At 52.8% G+C, this 24,164-nt stretch overlaps 9 protein-coding genes across 9 annotated transcripts; 6 read left to right on the top strand and 3 right to left on the bottom strand.

The window, feature by feature from the left end:
• Positions 1-475: 475 nt before the first annotated feature.
• BDP55DRAFT_757482 (uncharacterized protein) lies at positions 476-1,244 on the top strand (the record flags this gene model as incomplete). Its single annotated transcript, XM_060580784.1, has 3 exons — positions 476-497; positions 565-1,021; positions 1,046-1,244. The coding sequence occupies 3 exons, from the start codon at positions 476-478 to the stop codon at positions 1,242-1,244; spliced, it is 678 nt and encodes a 225-aa protein (XP_060423605.1).
• Positions 1,245-1,411: 167 nt separating this feature from the next.
• Positions 1,412-4,662, bottom strand: BDP55DRAFT_773062 (uncharacterized protein). Its single transcript, XM_060581162.1, has 2 exons — positions 4,507-4,662; positions 1,412-4,441 (listed from the first exon to the last, which is right to left on the bottom strand). The coding sequence occupies exons 1-2, from the start codon at positions 4,585-4,587 to the stop codon at positions 1,532-1,534; spliced, it is 2,991 nt and encodes a 996-aa protein (XP_060423604.1). The 5' UTR covers positions 4,588-4,662; the 3' UTR covers positions 1,412-1,531.
• A 154-nt stretch (positions 4,663-4,816) lies between these two features.
• Positions 4,817-6,616, top strand: BDP55DRAFT_681461 (uncharacterized protein). The gene has a single exon (XM_060576191.1). It carries the CDS (start codon positions 4,919-4,921, stop codon positions 6,146-6,148), a length of 1,230 nt encoding a protein of 409 aa, XP_060423603.1. The 5' UTR covers positions 4,817-4,918; the 3' UTR covers positions 6,149-6,616.
• Positions 6,617-7,290: 674 nt separating this feature from the next.
• Positions 7,291-11,415, top strand: BDP55DRAFT_773060 (uncharacterized protein; the record flags this gene model as incomplete). Its single annotated transcript, XM_060581161.1, has 2 exons — positions 7,291-7,309; positions 7,374-11,415. The coding sequence occupies 2 exons, from the start codon at positions 7,291-7,293 to the stop codon at positions 11,186-11,188; spliced, it is 3,834 nt and encodes a 1,277-aa protein (XP_060423602.1). The 3' UTR covers positions 11,189-11,415.
• On the bottom strand, positions 11,373-13,497 carry BDP55DRAFT_373130 (uncharacterized protein). The gene is made up of 3 exons (XM_060567114.1): positions 13,322-13,497; positions 13,196-13,267; positions 11,373-13,141 (listed from the first exon to the last, which is right to left on the bottom strand). Exons 1-3 carry the CDS (start codon positions 13,411-13,413, stop codon positions 11,557-11,559), a joined length of 1,749 nt encoding a protein of 582 aa, XP_060423601.1. The 5' UTR covers positions 13,414-13,497; the 3' UTR covers positions 11,373-11,556.
• A 2,333-nt stretch (positions 13,498-15,830) lies between these two features.
• On the top strand, positions 15,831-17,602 carry BDP55DRAFT_564355 (alkaline phosphatase; the record flags this gene model as incomplete). Its single annotated transcript, XM_060570326.1, has 5 exons — positions 15,831-16,028; positions 16,082-16,181; positions 16,237-16,353; positions 16,431-16,715; positions 16,770-17,602. The coding sequence occupies 5 exons, from the start codon at positions 15,831-15,833 to the stop codon at positions 17,600-17,602; spliced, it is 1,533 nt and encodes a 510-aa protein (XP_060423600.1).
• Positions 17,603-18,064: 462 nt separating this feature from the next.
• On the bottom strand, positions 18,065-19,881 carry BDP55DRAFT_681441 (major facilitator superfamily domain-containing protein). The gene is made up of 6 exons (XM_060576190.1): positions 19,712-19,881; positions 19,426-19,624; positions 19,006-19,315; positions 18,635-18,941; positions 18,266-18,577; positions 18,065-18,212 (listed from the first exon to the last, which is right to left on the bottom strand). Exons 1-6 carry the CDS (start codon positions 19,825-19,827, stop codon positions 18,137-18,139), a joined length of 1,320 nt encoding a protein of 439 aa, XP_060423599.1. The 5' UTR covers positions 19,828-19,881; the 3' UTR covers positions 18,065-18,136.
• Positions 19,882-21,015: 1,134 nt separating this feature from the next.
• Positions 21,016-22,851, top strand: BDP55DRAFT_373062 (uncharacterized protein). The gene is made up of 2 exons (XM_060567113.1): positions 21,016-21,612; positions 21,680-22,851. Exons 1-2 carry the CDS (start codon positions 21,220-21,222, stop codon positions 22,472-22,474), a joined length of 1,188 nt encoding a protein of 395 aa, XP_060423598.1. The 5' UTR covers positions 21,016-21,219; the 3' UTR covers positions 22,475-22,851.
• Positions 22,852-23,247: 396 nt separating this feature from the next.
• On the top strand, positions 23,248-24,159 carry BDP55DRAFT_523492 (uncharacterized protein; the record flags this gene model as incomplete). Its single annotated transcript, XM_060567791.1, has 1 exon — positions 23,248-24,159. A coding segment is annotated over one exon (912 nt), but the record flags the coding sequence as incomplete, so codon positions are not given.
• Positions 24,160-24,164: the final 5 nt, after the last annotated feature.

Below are 24,164 nucleotides of genomic sequence, written 5' to 3'. Positions count from 1 at the left end.
TTTTGAGCACCGTGGTTATTTCCAAGGTTGAGTTATAAGAAAGAGACATAGACGACCTCCTTCTGCATGCGAAGCAAGCTGGAGTGGACTCTCTTCATCGACAAAAAGCCTCCTCTCTGCTGATTTCCTTCCCCCTCCCCCTCTTCTTCTTCCCTTTCTCACCTCAGCCCAATCTCTGACTTGACAAAACCAACCAACTGAGAGGAGGAAAGTCTGTAGATAGCTTTATAAAAGTTGTTTTGTTTTCAATCATATCACTTCAACTTGATCTTTCTCTCAACTATCATGCCTTGGAACCATTGCCAATTCAATCATACTTTCAAGCTCAAAGCGATATAGGTACGTAGCGATCTAAGATGGTGAATGTCGACCTTAGCGGTCTCTATAACTCAACCGAATACAGCGACCTCACAATTGAGGAGTCGGGGGAACTCTTTCACTGCCATAAATGCATTGTCTTTACTCAATATGAAGCATGGGGAAAGATGCCCTTGAAGGTAAGTTGAAGCTGCTCTAGCTATTAAAGCCCTGGGAAAGTACCTCTTGCTAACATGAAACCTGTAGAACGGACGTCTTTTGCTCGCAGGAGCATACACCACGAAGGCGGTATCCAATTACATGTACACGGAAAGTACAAGCCATTCAACGTTCCCTGCTTCACCGACAAACCAGAGGTCCTCGAGACAAACGCGGAAGGCACGATCGACGAGCTTGAATACACTAAGCAGGGCATGATTCTCACCGCTGTCGTTATGGCCCGAGAAACGTCGCTCAAATTCACCACACTATATGAGCAGGCTAAAGCCGAGCTCTTGATATTCGCGCCTACTCACACCCAACACGCAGACTTCATCGAAACCATCAAGTACGTTATCCAAACTCAACCTCATGAGGAGGCACTGCAGATTGTCGTGCGAATGATCAAGCCGCGCTACGAGGTAGACGCTGCTCTGGGAAAGAGACTCTCGATCATCCTAAGGAATTATTCGAGAATTGCTTGCGTTCTTCTAGAGGAAGCCCCGTAAGAGCTCTATGCCATCAAGAGAGAAAGCAGCCTTACTCATCAGAGGGATAAGACCGAACCCGGCCAACTTGGAGTAGGCTACGGCCAGCCCCCCGCAGCTCCTGTCATGGGTTCCACGCGGAGCACACCGCTGCAAGTTGTGAGCGCGACTTCTGCGAAGCGCAAGGGGGCCGATGGCGAGATGCCCGTGACTAAGCGCCTCAGAAAGAGCATCAAATAGTCGCTCGGTTCGTTGGACATACAAGGACGGGACATGAGCCAAACATGGACAAGCTGTTCGGATTAGGAGGAGAAAATAGACTTGGCACTGCTTAACAGACGAACCTATTGCTTTCTCATAACCATGCGACCAATATCAGATTGATCGCTTCTATACGCATGAGTTAACTTTGATGTTGGTATGATTGGGTATCTATCCAAGTATTCCCGGATTCTATTCCTTTTGATACACGACGCCTGGCATATTGGCCCTTCCTGTTGTGGGTTCCCATCATGTAGTGGGTATGATTATACATATCTTACACGTGCAACCCCCATCCGACACTTCTCGTAAGATGTCTCGTTCTCCCGCACCTCTTCCTCCGGCCCAGGCAGCTCTTGCTTCAAGGCCAGGCCACGCTTGATGACCTCATGCAGATTCTGATGGTTACCCCATTCGTCCTCGTATATATACTCTTCCACCTCTTCGTCAGACGGCCAGTGCATCGGCCCCCCGTTTCTGCCACCGCTCTGTGCCATAACCTCCTCTCGCAGAGCACTCATCATCTCCTCATCGAGCAACGGCTCCGCGTAGGCGCGAAACGCACGAAATGCCCTCGTGAGGTACCGCGCGTGCGCCAGCGAAAGGTCCTCGCCGGCCTTGGGAACCCACTCACGAATGACCCACCACATCAGCAACACCATCTCCTCGCGGTCGCCAAGGAACGCGAGCGTGCGCATGTACGTGTTGATCGTCGCTGCCGTCACGAGCTTGTTCACGTCGGGGTTGGACGCCGGACCAAGGGTGGCGAGTGCTCTCCACGCGGCCTTGAGTTGGCTCGACGCTTTTTGGACTGTCTCGATGGGTGTCTGGCCGTGGCCCAGCTCTTCGCGTTGGAAGATGGGGTGGAGGAGGTGGCGATATGATAGCTTGCTGAAATAGCCAGAAAGACGCAAGACACGGCCCTTGGGGATCTTTACTTTGTTGCTCTGCTCTTGATATAGCGATAGAAACTCTTCATCTTCATCTAGAGTCCGTGAAGTAGCCGCGCCTTCTACGGGAGGCGTTCGCGTTTCCGTTTCGTTCATTTCTTGTTCGTCAGACTGAACTGGCGATTTGGTCGCATCTTTAGTCAGCAAAGCGGCAAGTCGTGGTTGGACCGCTTTGCGTAATACACTGGCAAACGCAGTCATCATTTTGAGACTGAGCCCGGAATGTCCCTCAGCCATCTTTAAGGCTTTGATTGCCAGATGCAGCACTTCGATATTGTTCTCTCGGGGCATGCTGTTGCTGACCATGATGTTTGATCTGCCCAAATTGAGCAGTATTGTCTCCCATGGCACCCGGCCAGAGACGTCGGCTGAAGCCCAGCCCATTTGCGCAAGTTGAACGGCGTAGTGGATACTATACATGCTCTTGTTAGAGATGTGTAGCGGCGTATTCGATGTTCGGTTTGGTTGGAGACGACAAAGCAGGTCAATGAATGCGTGTAGTATCTCGTGTGGCGGGTTTATCAACGCATTCCCCGTGAGACCCTGGTAGTCTTTCAGACTCTGCCTAAGACTGCCTTTGAGTCCCTCATCCAAGCTACTGCAATCGATATGATGCAAAGCAATATCGACGCTGGGTGATTGCTTGATCAGTCCAGCCAAGAAGGGTCCACGAATGGGAATACCCGCGGCATACATCTCTTCCACAATTCTGCGAATGCTAGGTGGGTTGGTCCGCGCCCTCTCAAAGTCGCTGAGGTTCTCATCGTTGTAGGGGAAGACCTCCCTTCCATCTCCTGGAAGATTGTGATGTCCGGCCTTTGCTGGCTTCGCAGAGAGCTTGGCTATCAATTCTCTGTACACTTCAAATGTTGGTTTCATCCCTGATTCTGGGGGATGTTTGAATAGTGCCCAAGCTTCTTGTGCATTTCGAGTTGTCCGAATCTGAGCTGCCCATGCACCTTGCTCAACACGAAGGTGGCGTGGGTAATTCGCCCTAGTCTGCACTGTCGGTGAGCCATCAGGAGCCATGCCACCTAGGATATCCGTAATTAAGTCGAAATCCTTCTTGCTGTATCCACCCTCTTGCATCATCACACCGGCCTTGACAACTCGGCTTTGGTAGGCTTCGGGACCGGCTTTCTCTTCCATACCATCTCGCATAATCCGATGAGGGGGCCAATGGCTGGCAAGAGTGCTGGCCGTGTCTCGTTCCGAAGCTGTTTTTGGTGATGCTAGCAAGACTTGCCGAATCGCCCGATAGCTCTCTTCCTCAATGATCAAGGTCTTCTCCGAGGTGGATGATAGCGACAGAAGCTTAGTCACAGCTGTCCAGTTGTAAGAGCTGTACTGATATGGGGACTTCTTCGATACGATTGATACAGCCTGTAGAGCGCGATTGAGCGCCTGGCATTGTAGCCTGTACGCCTTGTCTGGGTGACGATGTCCATAGGGAATATTTTTGATGTACGCCACTGAGAGCTCTGCGATATCAGGTAATGCGTCGGGCTGCAGTCTGCTCGCATGCTGACACAGTTTGTCGAGTAATTTGCCGAATAAATCCGGTGTAATTACAGAGCCCAAGTCAAAGGCCTCTGGCGCATGGCCGGACGACATGTTTCGTTCCGCATACCATTCATTACAATATCTCAGCAGTCCCAACAAGGATTCGGAGCTTTGAAAGTACGGCCTGCTGGTGAGCAGGTAGAATAAGACGAAGAGGGGTTTGTGACCTGGTCTGCTCAGAAATCTTTCGACCCTCTTGTCCGGATCGCGCGGGATAATTATCCAAGCCCAATTAGACAAGTTAACCTGTGTATGACCTCTCGATGACAATTGCTGTAGAGTCGTCTGCCACTGTCGGCTGTTGCATAGCAGGCGCGCAATATCTGGTCTGAGCTCTGGGATCTGACGGAGGATTTCCTGTGCAGTGATGACGCTGAGCTGAGGGGACCTCAACTGTGCCAGGAACCGTAGATTGGATAGCTTGGATTCGGAGAGTGGTTCGGAGGGGAGGCGATACAGGTCGGCAGCATCGGCAAGGAGTAAGTCTGAGAATATCGATCGCTCCTGGCGCACAATCCGTATCGAATCGCGCCGGGATGGGGATTTTGGCGCTTCATATGACTGTGAGGGGCGTCTGAAGGGTTGGATTAGCTGCCAAGAAGGTGTTTGCTGTATTGCGGCAGCAGTATGGCTGGGCTGGTAGTTGTGCCGTTGGGATAGCTGCTTGAAAGAAGGACCATGTTAGTTACGATACTGAGAGAGCTTTCAAGGATGGAGGGAGCACTCACAGCTTGCCAGTCGCGGCCAAGCACCCATCGGCCCCTGGTCAGGACAATACCGTGTGATCTGGAAATGGGCGGCGGCCGCATTGCCCCATTTTCGCTAGTAAAACCTCGAGATCCCGCGATTGAGATGCTGCGAGACTACTTAAACGTTGAACTTAGGGGAGCTTAATGAAGTTCCATGAAAAAAAGGTCCGGGGGCGAACGTCGCGAATGCGGGAAGCTTTCCGCAGTGCATCACGTGCGATAAGGAAGCTCAATCGATAAGAAAAACGATCCCTGCTTGGTGTACCTACCCTCGGAGCAAGGTTCCCTAGAAACCAACAAGCCCCATCTGCAAAAGCTATGCAGCAGTGTTGATTTTCTTCGCTTTGTTATTGTGTCTAGGAATTGCTCAATGGTGCCCGGAATTTTTTAAATGCGACCGTCTCATTTCAAGATAGCGTCCTCGCTCAGCCGCGGGCTGCACACCGCTCGCTCCATGCCCCGCCAGCGATACTTCCATGTCACGACACCAGCGAGCATGCCGCGGAAGCGGACTTTCTTCACCTCGAACGTTTACCTTTCCCAGAACACTGGCGAGCCGACCGCGAGGCCACCGAGGCGAGAAGATGACGATTTGTCTCAGCTTACAGCACCAAAGCGTAAGGGGGTGCGCTCCGCCGGCGCAAAGAACTCCCTACGACGCGTAGCGATCATCGCCCAGCGACCGGCGCAACGAGAACCAGGAGAGGTGCCTGCAGAGATGGTGGATGCATCTGCACCCACACTAATAAGCGCTGTGTGTGTTGCCGAAGCTTTCAATATGGGAACCGTTCTGGACATTCTCCGGGCGCATGGGTTTGGCATTGATCCGTACCAGAGCGGATTCGAGGCGAGCGAGGTGGTCCACGCACGAGGCGTCAATGGCGGTGATATCTTCGTCTTCCCCTCAGGGACCATTGTCACCTGGGCCCTGCCACCAGATGTTGTCACCAAGCAGTTGCTGAATGCGGCAGAAACGCCGCTGAAGCCGGCTCTTCGGGAGGTGGAGGACCTGGAGTACGTGTCTGATCCTAGCAAGGAGACGAGCAGTATGAAGGGTGATATCGTAGTCCTGGGCACAAAACTCGAAGAACGAGACGGCGATAGGCTCGATACAACCCTCGCCAAGATTGCGTTTTCTTCTGGATTGGCTCGAAGTACAAAGCTTGCGGTGCTGGAAACCGCGCTGACGGCATACTTTGAGAGCACCAGAAAGATTCCTTCTGTGCTGTCAAAGGGTTCCGGTCTACCCTTGGGCAGGAAGTTCATCTTGCAGAAGACAGGCGAGCTGTTGAGCCTCCGCGCGAGGCTGAATCACTATTCAGAACTCACTGACTCTCTTCCAGACATCTTCTGGGACAGCCGATCCGAATTGGGTCTGGAAGGTTACTATGAGCAGGTTGGCCGGGCGCTGGACGTCAATGTACGAATCCGGACTTTGAACCAGAAGATGGACTACGCGCAAGAGATTGCGAGTGTCCTGCGGGAGATGTCGAGCGAGCAGCACAGCACGAGGCTGGAGTGGATCATCATCATCCTTATTGCTGTCGAGGTCGTCTTCGAGGTTAGGAGGATTGTGCTCGAGTACAAAGAAGAAAAGGAGGATGATAAAGTGGAAGCCTAGGATTATGTCTATTCGAACTAGGTACCCCGTACTGCTGTTGAACTTTCAAAGATACCCAACTCAATGATTAAAGAAGGCTTCTACGAAAAATGAGCATTGAGTCCAATTTGAAGGTGAAAAGATTCACAATGTCCTGCATAATTGACTTGCCTCGGCTTTTGCTCATTTCATATCAGGCGCAGGAAGTGACATTTCTCCAGTTCATAGCTGAGGTACTTCAGATACCTAGTAAGTTAGTTATCAGCAAAGAACGGTCCATGAGTAGTCCACGAACTACTTTCTACATGTTTCTTCTACTAAAAGACCTTATGCTTGGACGTCTGATCCGACCCGCGAATAAGCAGTCCTAGGCGAATATGCTCATGCTAAAGTAAGGTACATGGATTGTGCAAAGTCACTTTCGAGATTCCGAGAGACCCTGCGCTAGCCGCTGCAGGAACGGCAACAGCATGGCACCAATTGTGGGGTTGCGCTTACCCAATTAGATTCATCGACAATCGTTGTAGAATGGCTGAAAGTAAACAATTGTTCTGAATGTCATCCCCTTACAGGTGAGCTCTTCCAGACTCTTGCCTTTTTCGGTGTCCCTCTGGCGAGACTGTCTAAGTACTTAGTACTTCCAGGTCTTCTCAAGATCAGATCTTCCTCTCCTACCTACCTAGGCCGTCCAGTACCTTCTATCTCTGCTGGGCCCTTTTCCCTGAAAGAGGAAACTACCTAGCTACAGGTACCTCGCCTTTCATTGCTCGTTGCGATTTGCCTTCTTCCAACGTATCTGTCTTCCGTATCATACCTCTCACCTTCGCACCTTTCAACCCAGTAATCTAACCTAACTTGGTTGGCTCGAGGGTCTGCATTCAACTCTTCCTCCACCTAGACATCCCAATATTACTTCGTCAAATACCTTCCGGATACAACATCGCGCTTAACGGCCGAGCCTACTTCGCCTACGCGACTACATCGCCAACCTTATTTTGGCCATCCCTGCCTGTAGGATCTCGATTATTTATAATCGAAATATACAATTGAGCCTCGATCCGTCCACAGCATTGTTCAGCAAACAGAGCACCCACCAGGCAGGGGTTTAATGCGTGTGTGACACCCGGGCCGCGCCTACCTCACCTCGCGGTACCGAATCCACCATGCCTCCTCCGCTTATTGGTATGTTTTCTCTGTTTTTTCACATCATGTTGGCTCGTGTTTATCTCACTATTATTTATCCAAGAGGAAATGGAGGGTTTGGACGGCGGTCTACCTCACGATTGGGAAGAAGACCTAGATCTGCTTGCGGATCCCTTTCTCGTCGCTTATGACAATGAAGTCGATGAGGGTGAGCCCGAGCTAGGCAATGAGGTCTCCAACTTTGACGATCACGACCCTTCTCAAGCCTTGGAAGGACCACCGTCCTTCATCGATGATGAGTTGTCCTCAGCACAAATTCCAGGATCGCCGATGCCTGTTGACGCTGTACCGGAAGCTCCGTCACAGAAGCAGCCCATCTTTGATGAACATGGCAAAAAGATAGGCACTATTCTACCGGCGATGACCATCAACCCTGCGCGGAACATATCGATCGATATTCCCTCCAGCACACTTATCAGACCGGCGAGTCTTTATCAAGGCGAAGAGCCGCGACTCAGCGAACGAGAGTGGGTAGCGGTACGGTCTTTGTTGCAAGAGACGCGGCAGAACAATGACGACGGAGACGAGCAAGACTTCATTGAGTTTGAGATTGAAAACTTCGCTGTCTACATTGACGCTACGGTGCCGGGTGGCAAGCTTTACGAGGAGAGGCGGTATCCCTGCGAGATGCGCCCTCTGCAACATCTGAGTATTCAGACCGCATGCACGCAGATGTACGTTGACGGTGTCTTGTCTGTGGGGGATAAGCGATTCTTTGTTAGGCAAATACCTTTCGACGAATTGCCTATCGGTAACTACGGGCCTTCCGAGGCCACAGTCGGCTCTGAGATTTGGATACGTTCCAAATATAACGTTGCCATCGCCGACAAGAAAGGCCCAGATGTTTACTATCGTCTTGGCAGTCCAGCGCCAGAATACCGACGCTATCATGCTGGTTTTCTCTGGATTGCAGATCTCGCGAAGCACGTCGTAGACTATCTCTCTGCGGCTATCGAGCAACGCCGTCGCGTCACGTTTCGTGACTTCCGATCCGACTTTTCTCAATGGCTCGCGAAGACGCATGGTAACTCGAATGCTTTCTCCAAATGGCGGCGGCAATATTCCGGAGAGGACTTTTGCGCAGCAATTGTGCCGAATGTCGAATTCATCTATAAGGAAGCTTACGGGGTCCTTGGGCACCATAAAGCCACAACGGTATATCTCTGGAGAGAGATCCGCGAGTTCAATGCATTCGCCGATAAGCAGAAGAATATACTCCAGACCGCTGACAGTGACGCTTCCACGCCACAAGCTTCACCGTCGCCAACGCCGACTCCAAAAAGACTCAAGCCAACTAGTATACCCAAAACAGTGGTAACTCCTTATATCAACGACCTGTTCCATCATTTGCCCTGTGGGCCGATGATGGCGGTAACCAGTCCGAGCACAAACGTGGAAAAGCTCCGGAAGGGCGTCATCCGAGGCCTGGGCTTGGAGGAGGCTACAAGAATTCACACGACGGCAAAGGACGTCTTTGAGAAGCCCAGACAAGAAGTGCGAGTTGGAGATGTGGTTTCAACCCACAGAGACGACATCGAAGACCACTGGGTTCGAGAAGATGGTACTGGATTCAATGACGTCGACTGTTGGTTCGGGCTCGTTCAGAAAGCTCATCATGTCCACAGCTCGCGACAGAAGAGTTTCGACGTCATTTGGATCTACACGCCTACGCATACGCTCTGCGGCACCATGAGGTATCCTTGGAAGAACGAGTTATTCCTGTCGGATCACTGTACCTGCGGCGACTCTTCCGTCGGAAAGATCAAGGAGGATGAGATATTGGGGGTCCACAGAGTAGACTGGGGAGGCTCGTCTGGAACTGATGCGGAGTTCTTTTGCCGCCAAACCTACCTCCACCAGGAGCGCAGATGGATTACCTTCAAAGAGAACCATCAGCGATGCCTTCACCGCCGAGATTTACTGGAGTTTCCTTACCGAGTTGGGGATACCTTGCTGGTAAACCTTGAGTCAGATGACGCCACAGCCGAGCCCTGCGAGTTGGCAACTCTCCCAAACGCCGAGGGCGTAGTAACGTTCCGCCGCTTGGAGCGCAGAAACCGTTTGCAGCCCGCCATGAGTGTTCCGCCGAATGAACTAGTATACACCGAGGTGTTCTTTACTTTGAAGCAGAGAAAGATTCATGGAAGATGTCTCGTCCGAGTCTTCAATCTCGGAGAAAAGATACCACCGCCATACGATCGGAATGGGGTGGGCAATGCCTTCTTCATAACGCAGCGATGGCAGGATGGCGTCATGGTTTCCGTCGACGATGCTCCGATTTCATCGCTTAGACAGGCATTCAATCCCCAGAAAGTATTCCCCAAGCTTCGGGGCTTCGACCTCTTCTGTGGAGGTGGAAACTTTGGTCGCGGCCTTGAAGAAGGCGGGGCTATCGAGATGAACTGGGCCAACGACATCAACATTAAGGCCATCCACACTTACATGGCCAATGCTACCAATACCGTTCACCCTTTCGCCGGATCAATTGACGACCTTCAACGGCTTGCTCTTCAAGGAAATTTCAGCGAAAAGGTCCCTGAAATCGGGATGGTCGACTTCGTTTCCGGTGGTAGCCCCTGCCCTGGCTTCTCACGCTTGACAATCGACAAGGCCACACCCGAGCAGCGCAAGAACCAGTCACTAGTGGCAGCGTTTGCTTCATTCATTGACACGTATCGACCTCGCTATGGCCTTCTGGAGAACGTCATGGAGATCCTTCAGCCGAAGGGACGTCGAGGCGAGGATGTGTTCAGCCAATTGATTTGCGCCCTCGTCGGGCTCGGCTACCAGGCAGAGGTTTTCTTGTTAGATGCTTGGAATTACGGATCGCCTCAAAGTCGAAGCCGGATTTTCTTATGCTTTGCTGCGCCTAATCTCGCTCTTCCCGACATGCCTCTACATTCTCATTCCCACTATACGGATAAGATTCGCAGCCGAGGACTGGGCTGGATCCCAAACGGCAACTCAATGGTCGACCGGCTAATAATGCCTACCCCGTTCAAATTTGTCAGCGCACGAGAGGCGACGACTGATTTGCCTGACATTATGGATGGAAAGGCAGACTATTCCATCAACTTTCCCGACCACAGAGTCGCCGTCGGCGTCACTAAAAGATTACGCACGCAGATGGGTGTCATCCCTATGCACCCCTACGGAATGAATTTTCGCAAAACATGGGATAAAGGAAAGGGAGTCATGACATTGGCGGAGAGGAGCTTCTTCCCGGAGAAAGGTGAGAGGGTTAATGATTCAATCTCAAACTCTTGGGGACGAGCTTTACCAGGCAAGGTCATGCCAACGATCACGACGGTTCCCGCACCTACGGATGCCCGCATCGGATTCGTCATGCATTGGGAACAGGATCGCGTTTTGACCGTCATGGAAGCTCGACGTGCGCAAGGCTTCCGAGACCACGAGGTTCTACTTGGCCCTCCCAAGGACCAGTGGAAAGTGGTCGGAAACAGTGTGGCTAGGGAGGTCTCGCTAGCCTTGGGTCTCTCCTTTCGCCAGGCGTGGCTGGGATCTCTTATTGACGGAGATGAAGTCGCAACAAGAGTTCACGTCAAACGTGACTTCTCTGATGATGTGCAGATGATGGACACACCGCCTCTAGCAGAGTCCGGTGCAAGCATCTCTGGATCGGCATCGCCAGCTTCATCATCAAGTCACGCCGTGCCAGCCAAGCGTCCTCTTGGTAGCACACTCTTGGTTGAGCGCTTCACGTCAAAGATGACGACGTCGAGGCGGATGCAAACGGCAAGCGGGAGCAGGATGACAGTAGAGGCGGAGGGTGGACGTCAAGCCAAGATGACGACGACCATTGTGACCTCGGACATTGAGGTCATTGAGATAGACTAGGTGTACAGATTCTGGACCGGCATAGGTGTGGTTTACGGTACATTTGTATCTTTGCACGACAGAGCGCAGAGCTCTCGGGCATCTTTTGTCTTGAATCCTACATAAGGAAGAGGCAACACTTGGAGTCAGTGGAAAGATAGACAAAACGCATAGCGAAGTGGATAAGATTTCGAGCTTTATAGGATGATCAAATAATGATCAACTAATAGAGACACTGGTTACGATGAAGTATTCTTTCTATATTGTGAATGAACAAGGTGCTAAACGCGAAACCAAAACAACGCTATTCCCCCCCGCCCAAGATTAGGTATATAAATTTGATGGCACACATGTATTCACCGGACAACATCCTCCGAATACCCTTCTCTTCAGCCCCTAGTCACAGTCACAGTGACAATCTCCTTCTCTTTCTCGGTCACAGTCACAAACACCGTCAAGACGGACACACCCTGCTGAGCACCGACGGCCGGCATGGACAGGGGTTTCGGCGTCGTGATCGGGCTCGGCGCGTCCGCGGCGGCGGAGGGGGCGTCCGTCGGGATGGGGTTCACGATGAGGGTGTCCGTGAAGGTTCCGGTTAACGTCACGGGGGTGCTTGCTTTGGTTGTTGAGCTCGCTGCTTTCGTCGATGTGGTCTCTGCGACTGATGACTCTATAGTGGTGGACTTGGCTGTGCTGGAGTGTGCAGTCTTGGAGGTCTCTTCTTCCACTGTTGAGGTGCGCGTTCTATGGGTAGACGTCGACGTAGTTGGATCTTCTCCTTCTGCTGCTGTCGACGACGGCGCGGGAGCCGGGGCCACGGTCTGGGTGACAACCACGGTAGTCGTGAAACCCGGGGCCTGAGTTGCGGATGTAGTTCCGGGGGCACCTGGTGCGGTCACTGAGATGGTATACGTCGCAATCACGGTAGGCGTAATCGTGACAGTAGTCTCATACCCGAGGTCAGAAGACGCCGGGACCGCGGTGGCAGTCGTAGACGTCGAACCAGGCACAGAAGCAGACGCAGAAACAGGCGTGCCCAGAATCTGGCTCGCGACCTGGGGATCGTAACACCCGACAATCACCCCCTCCGCCGTTGTCATCGGCAGCGCGAAGCACGAGGTCCCTGACCCGCAGCCTTGTACCGCGAAGGCGCCGTTGGCTGCTCCGCAGATGCCGACGTTGCCTTTTACGCAGGCGATTTGGCCGGCCGTGCAGGCGGATTGCTCTGTTAGCGAGGCGAAGAGGGTGTTGAAGGTCTTTGCGGAGGCGAGGTTGTTGGCGGCCACGGCGGGGGAGATGGTTGCTGTTGCGGATGGGGTTGAGGTGCGGATTGTGGGGACTTGGGTGTTTGGTGTTCCTGTTACTTGGGGTTGGGGTTGGAGCGTGGATGGTGAGGTTGAGAATGTGGTTGTTGGGAGGGAGGAGGGGGTTTCTGGAGAGGGTTGATGGTTTGGGAGGGTTGTTGATGCTGTGGTGGATGTTGTGGAAGCAAGTGATGAAGGAGGTAGTTCAGCTGTGCTTGTTGACTCTGTCACTGAGGCCTCTCCTGGGACGGGGAATGAGAATGAGAGGGATGACTGCAGAGGTGTACCGGTGGAAGCGGAAGAGGAAGCACTTGGAGGTCCGCCGAGATGTGGAGTGACTGTTAGACTCTCGGAACCACTGGCTGAAGCAGAGGCCGTGTTCCCAGGTACTACGGACGACACATTCTGGAAGCCGGATGTGAGGTAGGGCGGCAGGGAGATTGTGCTGTCCATGGGAGGCAGAAAGACCGCCGAGGTTGTGGTCGGTATCGTCTGCGTCTCTACGGTGGATTCGATCGGTGTCGTAGAAGAACTCTGGTCCACGGGCTGTGTTGTTGCGGCCGAGGTTCTTGTTGACGAGCCGTCGAGGGTGACGAAGATTGGGGTCGGCGTGGTCCCATCTTGGTCTTGCTGTGTTACCAGCGGGACAACAGAGCTGCTTGGTTCTCTAAGTTCGTGTAAGTGTTTCTTCTGAGAGACGAGAGAGGTAGTGGGACCGTACGATGAGGGTGATAGACTATCTGATGAAGCAGCAATGCTTTGACTGTACGTTGTGTTCCATTCCCTCCGGAAACTGTAACATGTTGTTAGCGGAAGTTGGCGGTTCTTGGTATGGGGGCATACTTACTACCTCTCACCACGTCTTAATGGGCCGGCCTGCGTGGTCTGGGTGATCAGGAGGAGCAGCACGACATCTGCTATGCGTAGACTGGGGAGCATTGTGGTGTTCCGTAATGAGCGGCCTTTTGTGTAGGGATATTGACTTGGACTCGCTCTCTCCACAGGGTAGGAAGAATATTATCAATAAGAATTGGTATCGATACCGCGCGTTGCCTCGCTCGCAGGCAAGCCAAAGATAGTTGAAAGAGAGCGGGTACAGTTCCGACGTCTAGACACACAAAGGCGACGATCCACAGAGGCTGGGAACAGAGTAGGAAAAGGCAATAAAGGACAAGGAATGACGATGTGGAGAAAGGAACTGAGAAACAAACCACGAGAAAAGACGGAAGAGAAAGGAGAGAAAGAGAGAGAAAGACGTCAATATGACTCGAAACCACAGCGGACAGGCGAAGGAAATGATTGTATGACGGGGTGTGCTCGACAACTCGTCGGGAGGATGCAGGCTCCATCTTGTATGACTGGACCTGACGGCAAGGTAAGAACAAGAAGCGGTCCAAGGGTCTAGAACTCTCAACCCTGTTGTGGCCCATTCAACACGCCGGGCTGTGAAGGCATTCGAAACACTTTTAGTCCGCTGGGTCTGGCCAAGGTTGGATATGGAGCCCCCAGCTTTAGATGAGGGCCCGGCAACTTGGGGACGACGTCGTCCAATGCCTTGCATGTCTTTCCTATTTGCAGCCGGGGGAGTGATCGGATGTTCAATTTGTGGCCAAGCAAAAGACCGACTACCTAGAGCCTAGCTCATGGAGTCCCTCGCAAGGTTGCCGGGGCCGAGATGCCATTGCCGCGAGACTGGGTAGTACCCACGCACTGTAGCAGTAGCAGTAGCGGTGGGCGGGCAGAAATGGTTTGGTTAAGCGCCTCCCACAAGGAAAAACAACGTCGATACGAGGTCTCTGATGAGAGGAACGGGTCACTATGGACTAATTTTGAAATGAGAAGGGGTTTTCTTGGTTCTTGGTGTCCTTGTGGTTTTGTGTCTGCGTCTTTGTTTCTAGAGAGGGCGATTGCAGACGCGCGGGAAGCTATTATTGGCAGCTTGGAGGGTCCCTGTAGTCTTCCCGTGCAACAGCAGCCAATCATTGGGGCGGCGCTTACACCACCTGGAGCAATGTGGAGACCAAACGGTGCACGCCTGGCCCAAGCTTCACTCGTCGCCTCAGTCTAATAAAACGACTCACTCTCACTCACTCACTCGCTCACCCTCCTCACTGCTACTCACTCACTCATTCACTCATTCACTCTCATTCATAAGTCGGCTTCTTCTCACACTCGGCGACGTCTTCAAGCCTTCTAGTTTCATATCATCTCTTCGGTTCTTACGTCATGTTGTCAACCTTCATGACACTTCAACAGGTCAGCCACAAACACCTCCTGCTTGGTGGCTTGTTTCGATCGAGTCTCATGGAATGACAGTCCTGAGTCCTGGACTAATACCGTACGAGGCCGAGTCACAAATTGGCTCACGTTCAATCAGTGTTCTGACGTCTGATGTTCGTCGTCATTGTGACTGTCGCCTGCCGACAGTCTCGCGACCGAGACCTTTTCCTGAACATCTTGGCTCTACGTCACTCCCTACTATCGAGACTCACCACATTCAACATATTGGCGCATTATATCAACCATACTTAATTACGTCTCCGTGAATAAATTTCCAAAGCTTGACGAAATGGGTTCATGTATGCCTTAGTTTTGCGTATAGCCCAGATAACTCACTCCCCCGTCCCTTCCCGACTGCTGGTATCAACTTGACATTCCTCGCAGCTTTGCCCCAGGGTTTCCCAAAGTCGAGCGCGGGGTATATTCATAGTATTCCATCATCCAAGCAGATGAGATTGTGCAGCTGTTCAAAGTCTTATCAAAGTAAGATTACCCAAAGCACGTGGGCTGCCAATGTCGTGCCACCTTCCCCTCTCGTCCCCAAAGCCAAGGCAAAGACCGGGGGTTCAAAGTCGTTGGATTATGCTTCCCTACCTTTGTCACGGGCAGCACGTTGCCCATCGCGTAGCATCTATTGGGACAAGCGGGGATCACACTCCCACCGCCAAGCCGTACCCCGGACACTACGGCGTCTTGGCCCTCAGGAACGCTGCGAAACATCCGTAGCAGGTGACGGAATCATTCGTGCTTATCCTCCCGATGAGCTTCAGACCGGTGAAATATCTCTCACGCTACCATAGACGCGGTAACTCCTTCCAGTATTGGCAGTAAAGAATTGCGATCCTCATACTAGAATCAGCGGGACACTAGTGAATGTGATCCGTCATGCCAAGTACGTATGTCCGGCGCAATGAATGATTGTAAGCGGCACACAGTAGGATGAACGATATTGCAACACGTAGAATTATGCCAAGAGAGTCGAAGACGAACGTTTATAAGAACAACAATAATGGCTGCAACCTTGATGGCTTTTCTCGAATCTCCATGATCCATTCATCGTAGGAATTACTTCCAAGATGCGTTCTTCAGCCGTGGTAATTGCCGCCTTGGCAAAGTCTATCCTGTCGCTCCCTGATGTCAAGAATTTGATCTACATCGTGCCAGATGGTTATGGTCCCGCCTCTCAGACCATGGCAAGAGACTATGTTTCATTGCTCCAGAATGGTCAAAATCCCAAAGCACCTGTGAGCTTCCAGCTCGCGGCTGATAAGATGGTGCGTTAAGTATAATTTGACGCTTATGCCATTCATACTCATTTCCTTTGAAGGTTCTCGGCAACGTTCGGACTCTCTCCAGCGACAACCTTATCACGGACTCTGCCGCCTCTGGAACTGCCTTTGCTTGCGGTGTGAAGTCTTACAACAACGGTACGCGTGCCTCTCGTGAGAACTCAACAGCCTTTCACTAACAAACACACAACAGCTATCGGCGTCAACCCTGCCGGCGAGCCCGTCGGCTCCATACTCGAGGCTGCCAAGCTTGCAGGCATGAAGACAGGACTAGTCGTCACCAGCACCATCAACCACGCCACCCCCGCGTGTAAGTAAGCCACTGCCACAAAATAAAAGCCCTTGACATGTTACATCCCACGATAAATATCGCTGACAGATGTATAGGCTACGCGGCTCACGTTGCCGATCGCAACTCGTACGCCAAGATCGCGGAGCACGAGATCGGATACGGGCATCCGCTCGGCCTCGTCGTTGACATCCTCCTCGGAGGTGGCCGGTGCTACTTCAAACCCGAGGCCGACCCTTCCTCTTGCCGGAGCGATGAGATTGACCTCTTTGGCTTCGCGCAGGAGAACGGATACCATGTGATGCAGAATCGGTCGGCCTTTGACGCTCTCGACAAGGGTCTCGGCGACATTCGTCTTCCCTACATTGGTCTCTTCAATGATGGTAACTCGACACCTCGAACCTCCCGGTGGAGACCTAGCTGATAATACACTCTAGGCCAGATGATGTACGAAATCGACCGCTCCCGCCAACCCTCACAAGAACCCTCTCTCCTAGAAATGGCAGAAACGGCCCTCAACTCCCTCCACCGCGACACCCACTGCAAAGAAGAGGGCTACTTCCTCATGATCGAAGCCTCGCGCATCGACCACGCAGGCCACGCCAACGATCCTGCCGCCCACCTCTTCGATACGATCCACTACAACGAGGTCATGGGCTTCGTCCGCGAGTGGATCGACGAGCACCCGGACACTCTGCTCATGTCGGCTGCCGACCACGAGTGCGGCGGCTTGACCCTCAACGGCTTCAATCCCCTTCCTCTGGCCAAGGTTAACGCCTCGACTGAGTTCCTTATGGACGTGTGGGATGCGTATACCGGGTCCGATAAGAAGGCTTTCCTTGTGGGTGAGATTCTGCCCGAGTACGGACTTGCTGATGCCACGGATGCCGAGGTGAATACTCTCCTTGCCGCTGGCTCGCTGAGCTCGGAGCTGGGGAATTTGTTGGCTAGTCGTGCTGGTGTGAACTGGTCTACGGGGGGGCATACCGCTTCCGATATCACGCTGTACGGCTACGGTGCTGGTGAGAATGGTATTGCTATTAAGGGTGACATGGCTGGGAACTGGGATAATACTGAGTTGCCAAAGTACATTGAAAAGGTTCTGGGCGTTGACATGGGACAAGTCACGGCGTTGCTGAGGGCTAATGGCACAGATTGGGTTGGGAAGCGGGATTTGAGCCAGCGGTCTGATGAGCATATTCATGGACATGACCATTCTCAACAGGCTGAAGCGTTCAAAGAACTTGAACCGGATCGGGACGGAGTCTAATTATAATTTATAGTACGTTCATCTCTTCCGGAACACATGCAAACCCAACGGACAATACATTAGACATACTAGTGACTGTCAATATCCTTTGTGTGTTCTCCGACATCTCGCTTGAAGTTGCTCAAGCAAAATGCTTTATATCATCGTGATGCAGGCTTTATTATGGCTACCAGGCATGCGCTGAGCCGCAAGTCTGTCGTTATTCGGCTTCTTGTCTCTATGGGCAACTCCCCAAACGCCTTCTAAATGTGGTACTCCTATTTTTTTTACCATTTCATTACAAATACATCGTTCAAAGTCAAGCATCGCTCGTACTCGACTAATTCCTTTAAAGAACGTAAACATACGGCTCAGACCCGTCCTTGGGTCTGTGTTTGCCTTGCGCCACGCGCCTGTTATGCACTAAGTAGACAGCTTCCTGCAGCAAGGCAAAGGCCATGCCGATTGAGACCATAATAATCATCGTCAAAAGACCTTTGTCGTAGCTATCACAAATCCATCAGTCAAAGCTGTAGTGAATTGACGAGAATAAACTTACAAAGGTAGATCGTTACCCCTGAAATACTGAGATCCCACCATCAAACCACTGATGGCAGACATGACCCACATGCTTCCTCGCCTGTCAGCTTCTGCTAGATCCCTCAAGATAGAATGGCAACTCACGCGATGCCGATGCTGCGCTCTCTGGGATCACGGCAGTTGACCTGCAACCAGGTATTATGCGCCGGGTGGTAGCACACAGCAAAAGCGTTGATGGCCGTCCACAAACCCCATCTCGACCACTTCCCGACATGCGGATGCACGGTCCGAGCCACCACGAGTATCGTCAGGTAGCACATATGTCCCAACAGGACCGTCGATCCTCTCTTATTCGACCGATCACTCAACATGGCAAAGACAAAGACTACAGCCATGGCGAGAGACGCGCCCACTGCGGCTAGAGCGTTGGCGCTAATGCGGTCGAAACCAAGGGCCCTTGGAGTCAATTAGGATCGCGGCCTTCGTTCGTTAGGAGAAGCAGATAGGACTTACATGATGATGGAAGGGGTATACGTCGTTAGCGGCGACCACGTCGAAAAGACGCAAAAGGTGGAAACGTAGTGTGGCCATCTCTTGTAGTGCTTGACCGTTTTCCAGACGAGTGCCCAGGGAATTTCGATACCGTGTACTCCATCACTTTTCCTAGGCTCGTCAATCCGCATTCTCTGTCGAAGAATCTCTTGTTGTCTCGTCGAAAATCGAATGAGTCCTGGGCTTCCCAGGGGTTTCGGCGTGTCGGGTGACCCAGGCAGGAGGAAGATGAGCATCATGGCAACAACTAGAGTGGCCAGGCCCTCAGCTTTGAGGCGGTATTAGAAGAATTCACGAATACAACGAACCACGGAGAAGAACGGAGCGCTCACTCAGGAAAAGCCACTGCCAGCCCGTCAACCCACCCTTCCCTGCCAACTTTAGTATACCGGAAGCAAGAAGCGGACTTAAGGCGTTGCCACCAAACTGCCCAAACATGAAGACTGCGATGCGCTTCGCCAGCTCATGTTTAGGGTACCAGTTCGACAGGGTGTACATTGATCCGGGTATATATCCGGCCTCGGCGAGGCCGAGCATGAGGCGAATGGCGAGGAAGCCGGCGCGGTTCTTGACGAGGACTTGGAGCGTGGCGACGGTGCCGAAGAGGAGGACTTGCAGGGAGATCCATTTCCGGGGGCCAAACTGTTGGGATCGGGTTTTAGCATGGTGTCAACTTTGGAAGCGAAGGCTTGGATATGAAAGTGCAAAGAGAGAGAGTGAGAGCAGTATGGGCCTGGGTCTGGGGGACGCACTTTCTGTAAGAGTAGATTGCATGGAATTTCCAAGATGACGGTGCCCATGAACATGAGCTGGTTTCCCAGATTGATCGTGTCTTGGCTGACGTCGATATCTTTCGCGAAGCCGGCTGTGAGTGCTGAGGCTAGGTTCATGCGGTCGAGCTGGAACATGAGTAGGCCCAAGACGAGGAGAGGGAGCACCGTCATGTCGATTCTGGAATCACAGCAAGTTAGCCTCCATCACCCTCAAAGCTACATTTAAGCTTAAATCTTGGTATTACTGGGGAGAGGGGGGTCTGACTTCCTCTTGGCCCGGCGCTCCTCGTCGACATCCCATTCCAACTTGTCCTCGGACGCTACGACGGATCGGTCCGTCGGCGTGGTGCACACCATCTTGTCATCTGTCGGAGAATTCATGGTTGTCGATCACGGCAATGACCTTACACCAAAGAAGAGACGACCAACATTGGCCATTAGATTCAGCTGAAATGCCATGTTCAAATGCTTTTGTCTCACATAGCTGACCATCCAGGTTCTCCATTAGACTCTCACGATCCCAGCCAGCCCTGGACCATCTACCCATGTTTCCCCCACAATATCTACGAATGCCCTCAAGAAATTCAGGGTCCGTGATGTAAGTGCTCGCACCTTGATGGCCTCGCACCTCATCTGGCTGGCATTGACTGATAAGCGTTATCGATAACAGCACATGCTCGTGACGGGTGACGGGAGACAACGTTTCCTCACACGATAACGCCATCGGGCGCTAAGATGACCAAATCGACTTTCCACCACCACGGACAGCACCGGCATCCCTGCCCGACTACCCGGTCAGGCATTTTACGACGACATGATTGGACCGTCTGGTTGTCCGGTAGTGGGGTCCACCCCTGTTCCTCTCTGAACCCCTCCATCCGTCCGCTGCAAGCCGCTCCCAAACTCTCGGGAGGGCAGCTAAAAAAGTGAGAGGATTCGCACACTCTCGCGCTCGAGATCGACTGTCGCGTATCCTGCTCTTTCTTTCTTCCTTCTCATTATTCCATTGAAGAAATTGTGATACCCTCTCTACTATTCTACGTTGAAGAAAATATAGAACGTTCGGAAAAGAAGCGACTCCCTGAGGAATGGCTGCAGTCAAGCGAGTTGCTGTCATCGGCGCGGGGCCGGCCGGGGCCATCACCATTGACGCCCTGGCACGGGAGAAGAAATTCGACGTCATTCGTGTGTTTGAGCGTCGAGAGGCAGCGGGCGGATGCTGGTGAGTACTTCTTCTTGTTCGTCGCAAGTTATTGCCATTGGACTGTTGCGCGGGGATGGTTGTACTCTTATGGAGCACATTGAGGTACCTTGATGGTTCAAGCTGTTCCCTGGTGAAATCCAATGGACGAGAATCAGGGACAATGAGAACCCTGATGGAGCTCTGGTATCTAGATCGCTGAAGCAGATGGTCAGTTCCTTCAGCCAATGAACCGCGTTATCAATGTCATAGGATTTGGCAGCATGGGCTTAGACGAGTTGGCAAGCGATGAGATGGAATGAATATGACGCCAGGGTTGAACTAGACGACGGGAACCCCAAAAACATGCACTGACACCTTCCGTCACGCACAGGGTCGGCGACCAAACACCACCACCAAACCTGACAAACCTCTCCTCCCTAGCCGCCCGGACCGCTGACCAACCCCTCCCGATCCCGGAAACCCTCCCCTCCCGGACGCCGAAGTCCCCGGCCGGCTTGACCCCGACCCCGCCGCGCTTCACCGAGTCCGGAATCTACCCCTATCTCGAAACCAACGTCGACGCCATCCCCATGTCCTTCTCCGAGGAATCCCTCCCCGAGCAACGCACCGAAAACTCGATTGCCTTGCACGGGCCCGAGACACCCTTCCGGCACTGGACCGTGGTGCGAGACTTTGTTCAGGGCTTGGTCAACCGCAACGGCTACCAAGATCTCGTTTCCTACCGCACCACGGTCGAGCGCGCTGAGAAGGTCGGAAATGAGTGGAAGCTTACTGTCAGGAAAGAAGACGACGAAGGGGATGACTGGTGGGTAGAATACTTTGATGCCGTCGTCGTTGCGACGGGGCACTACTGGGTCCCGTACGTCCCGCACATCGAGGGTCTCGAGGAGTTTGAAAAGGCTCGTCCGGGAAGCGTGATTCACAGCAAGCACTTTCGCGGACGAGATCAATTCCGCGACAAGGTAAACATAGCCAGCTAAAAAAAAATTCTCGCCAGCCCGATCAAAGAACTAACTTGAAAACCCCCAGCGCGTCGTCGTAGTAGGCGCGTCAGTCTCAGGCGCAGACATCTCAATTGACCTCGTCAAGACGGCAAAACTCCCCATCTACTCCGTCGTAAACGGCCGCAAAGCAAACCTCTACTTTGGCGACGGCGCCTTCAACCACCCTTCCATCTCGCGCCGCGCCACAATCGCCCGCATCGACGCATCCACAAGAACAGTCTACTTCCAAGACGGCACCTCCGTGTCAGAAGTCGACAACATTGTCCTAGCCACGGGCTTCACGTGGACTCTCCCCTTCCTACCCTCCGTCTCGCTGCGCAATAACCGCGTCGTAGGGCTCTACCAGCATGTAATCTACCACGCCGACCCTTCGCTGCTCTTCATCGGCGCCGTGGCGGCCGGTCTGACGTTCAAGATCTTTGAGTGGCAGGCTGTCCTCGCGGCGCGCGTGCTGGCTGGGCGGGCAAAGTTGCCGTCCAAGGAGGAGCAGGCGAGGTGGGAGGCGGAGAGGGTGAAGGAGAAGGGGGACGACATCCGGTTCTCGCTTGTGCACCCGCACTTTGAGGAATATTTTGAAACTCTGAGGGAACTTGCGGGCGAGCCGGAGAATGGGGTAGGCAGGCCGCTGCCGGTGTATGACCCGTCTTGGTTCCGGGTGTTTATGGACGGGTTGGAGTTGAGGAAGGACATGTGGGTGAGGCTGAATGCGGAGGCGGGGGATAAGCTTGCTTCGGGAGGCGAGGCGGCGAATGGAGTTGGGAAGGAGGGTGAGAAGGGTCCTATTGTGACTACGATTGAAGCACCGCAGGAGGTACGGTAGACTTGGATGTAATACAAAAACGAGTCGAAAAGTATTTGTCTACCTGGCAACATCACAGGTAAAGGCGATACATGCCAGGGCGTGACTGACAGTCCTGTGGTGGGCGCTGGATTTGCGACATCTTCATGGTGTATTTTTGTGCCCAAGCATCAAGGCTAGGTGAGTAAGTTCAGTTGGAGATAGGTAAGGCAGCCAGTAATAACGATACGCTCGCAAAACCAAAGTCCTCAGACAAGGGTTGGGTACTTGTACTGACCACCATCCGATAAACATAGACTCGCGCTGCCTACCAATGACGTTCTTACACTCAATTAAGCCACGTGATCATTGAGCATAACCCGGATCCTTTCGTTCCCTAGACGAACCAGACCGTCTCGGTAGAAAACGTATTTGCAGCTGTTGGTACCAAGGGGTTGGGATAAGCGCTTACATGTGGGCACCGTCTTACATCAGACGACAGGCAGTCATTCCCAGAGAGCTAATCGGCCACTCCTAGCCTGCGGCTCGCAGGCGAGTGAGATTCGAAAAGGGAAACCCCCCAGGATTTGCACCTCTGGAAAAATAATGCCAGCGCATGGCTTCTGTTGGACTTGGCGCAGCTCACGGTGGGGGTTGAGCTGAAATGATTGTGGTAGCTGTGCAAAGACGATCAAGAAACGAAATCGCATGTGAAAAGGGCCAAGATCCCGCGTCTCAGCAGCCAAAAACGCGAGCAATGGACTCATTCTTGAGAAGGAAATGACCTACCGATCAACACAGCGATGGAAACCTCTCCGCCGCCCTCCAGTTCTCCAAAAAGACGAGGCTTCAAACGCCGCTTCACCGACCTCCACGTCGACATCACGAGTATCTTGCATGGGTACACCCCCTCACCAAGATTCCTCGCCAGCGACGTCATTGGGTTTATTCTCTTCACCCTCCTCGTGACAAACTGGCCATCAGTCTGGCGCGCGAAGCTTCTCCGAGCATTCCCCTTGGCACAAACAGCCTCTGAGACACTCTCCAGCTTCTGGAACGCCTTCTGGCAGGAACGATGGCATCAGGAAGACCACTCGGAAGAGAAGACGGACAAGTGGAATCCGTCCTTGTATAACTCGCCGCCTCCGCGGATGCGCTCTTGTCGTGAGGTGCTGAATCGGCAGCAGGCGTTGAGGAATTGTTGCGCTGCGCAGATGACGGATCTTGACGGGCCGGATGTGACGAGGAATATGCTGCTGCAGGTGGCGCTGGCGTTTTGTTGGCTTTGGGAAGTGCTCAAGGACTATAAACGGCTCCTATGCCTAGTGGATGCCATAGAGACCGCTGGAGAAGGGTATCGCGAGAAGGTCGAGAGGGAGGTGCCGGTAGTGGTTTGCAAAGGAGAGGGGACCATGCCCGTGGCGCGGGGCGGACCGTCGTACTGTTGCTTGAGGCGGCTTCAACGACATATTGATCGTGGGCAAGGCCTGATTGACAAATTCGTAGAGCTGGAGATGTGTGATGGTACCGAAGATGCCCTTTGGACTGAGACGGAATGGCTAAGCGAGAAAGAAGGGGAAATTCCTGCTGAAATGCCGCAGCAAGATCGGTTCCTGGTCAACCGTGTCGTCTTCTCGGCCGGGTTATCATGGCTCATGATTGCCATCAGCTGCGACTTTGCGACCTTCTACTTCACTGTCTTGATGCGGCGATTGGGAGCTCGTTTACTGTC

Source organism: Colletotrichum godetiae (assembly GCF_030913485.1).
Source record: "Colletotrichum godetiae strain CBS 193.32 chromosome Unknown BDP55scaffold_68, whole genome shotgun sequence".
NCBI lineage: Eukaryota > Fungi > Ascomycota > Sordariomycetes > Glomerellales > Glomerellaceae > Colletotrichum > Colletotrichum godetiae.
This window is presented reverse-complemented; position numbering and strand designations above follow the sequence as displayed.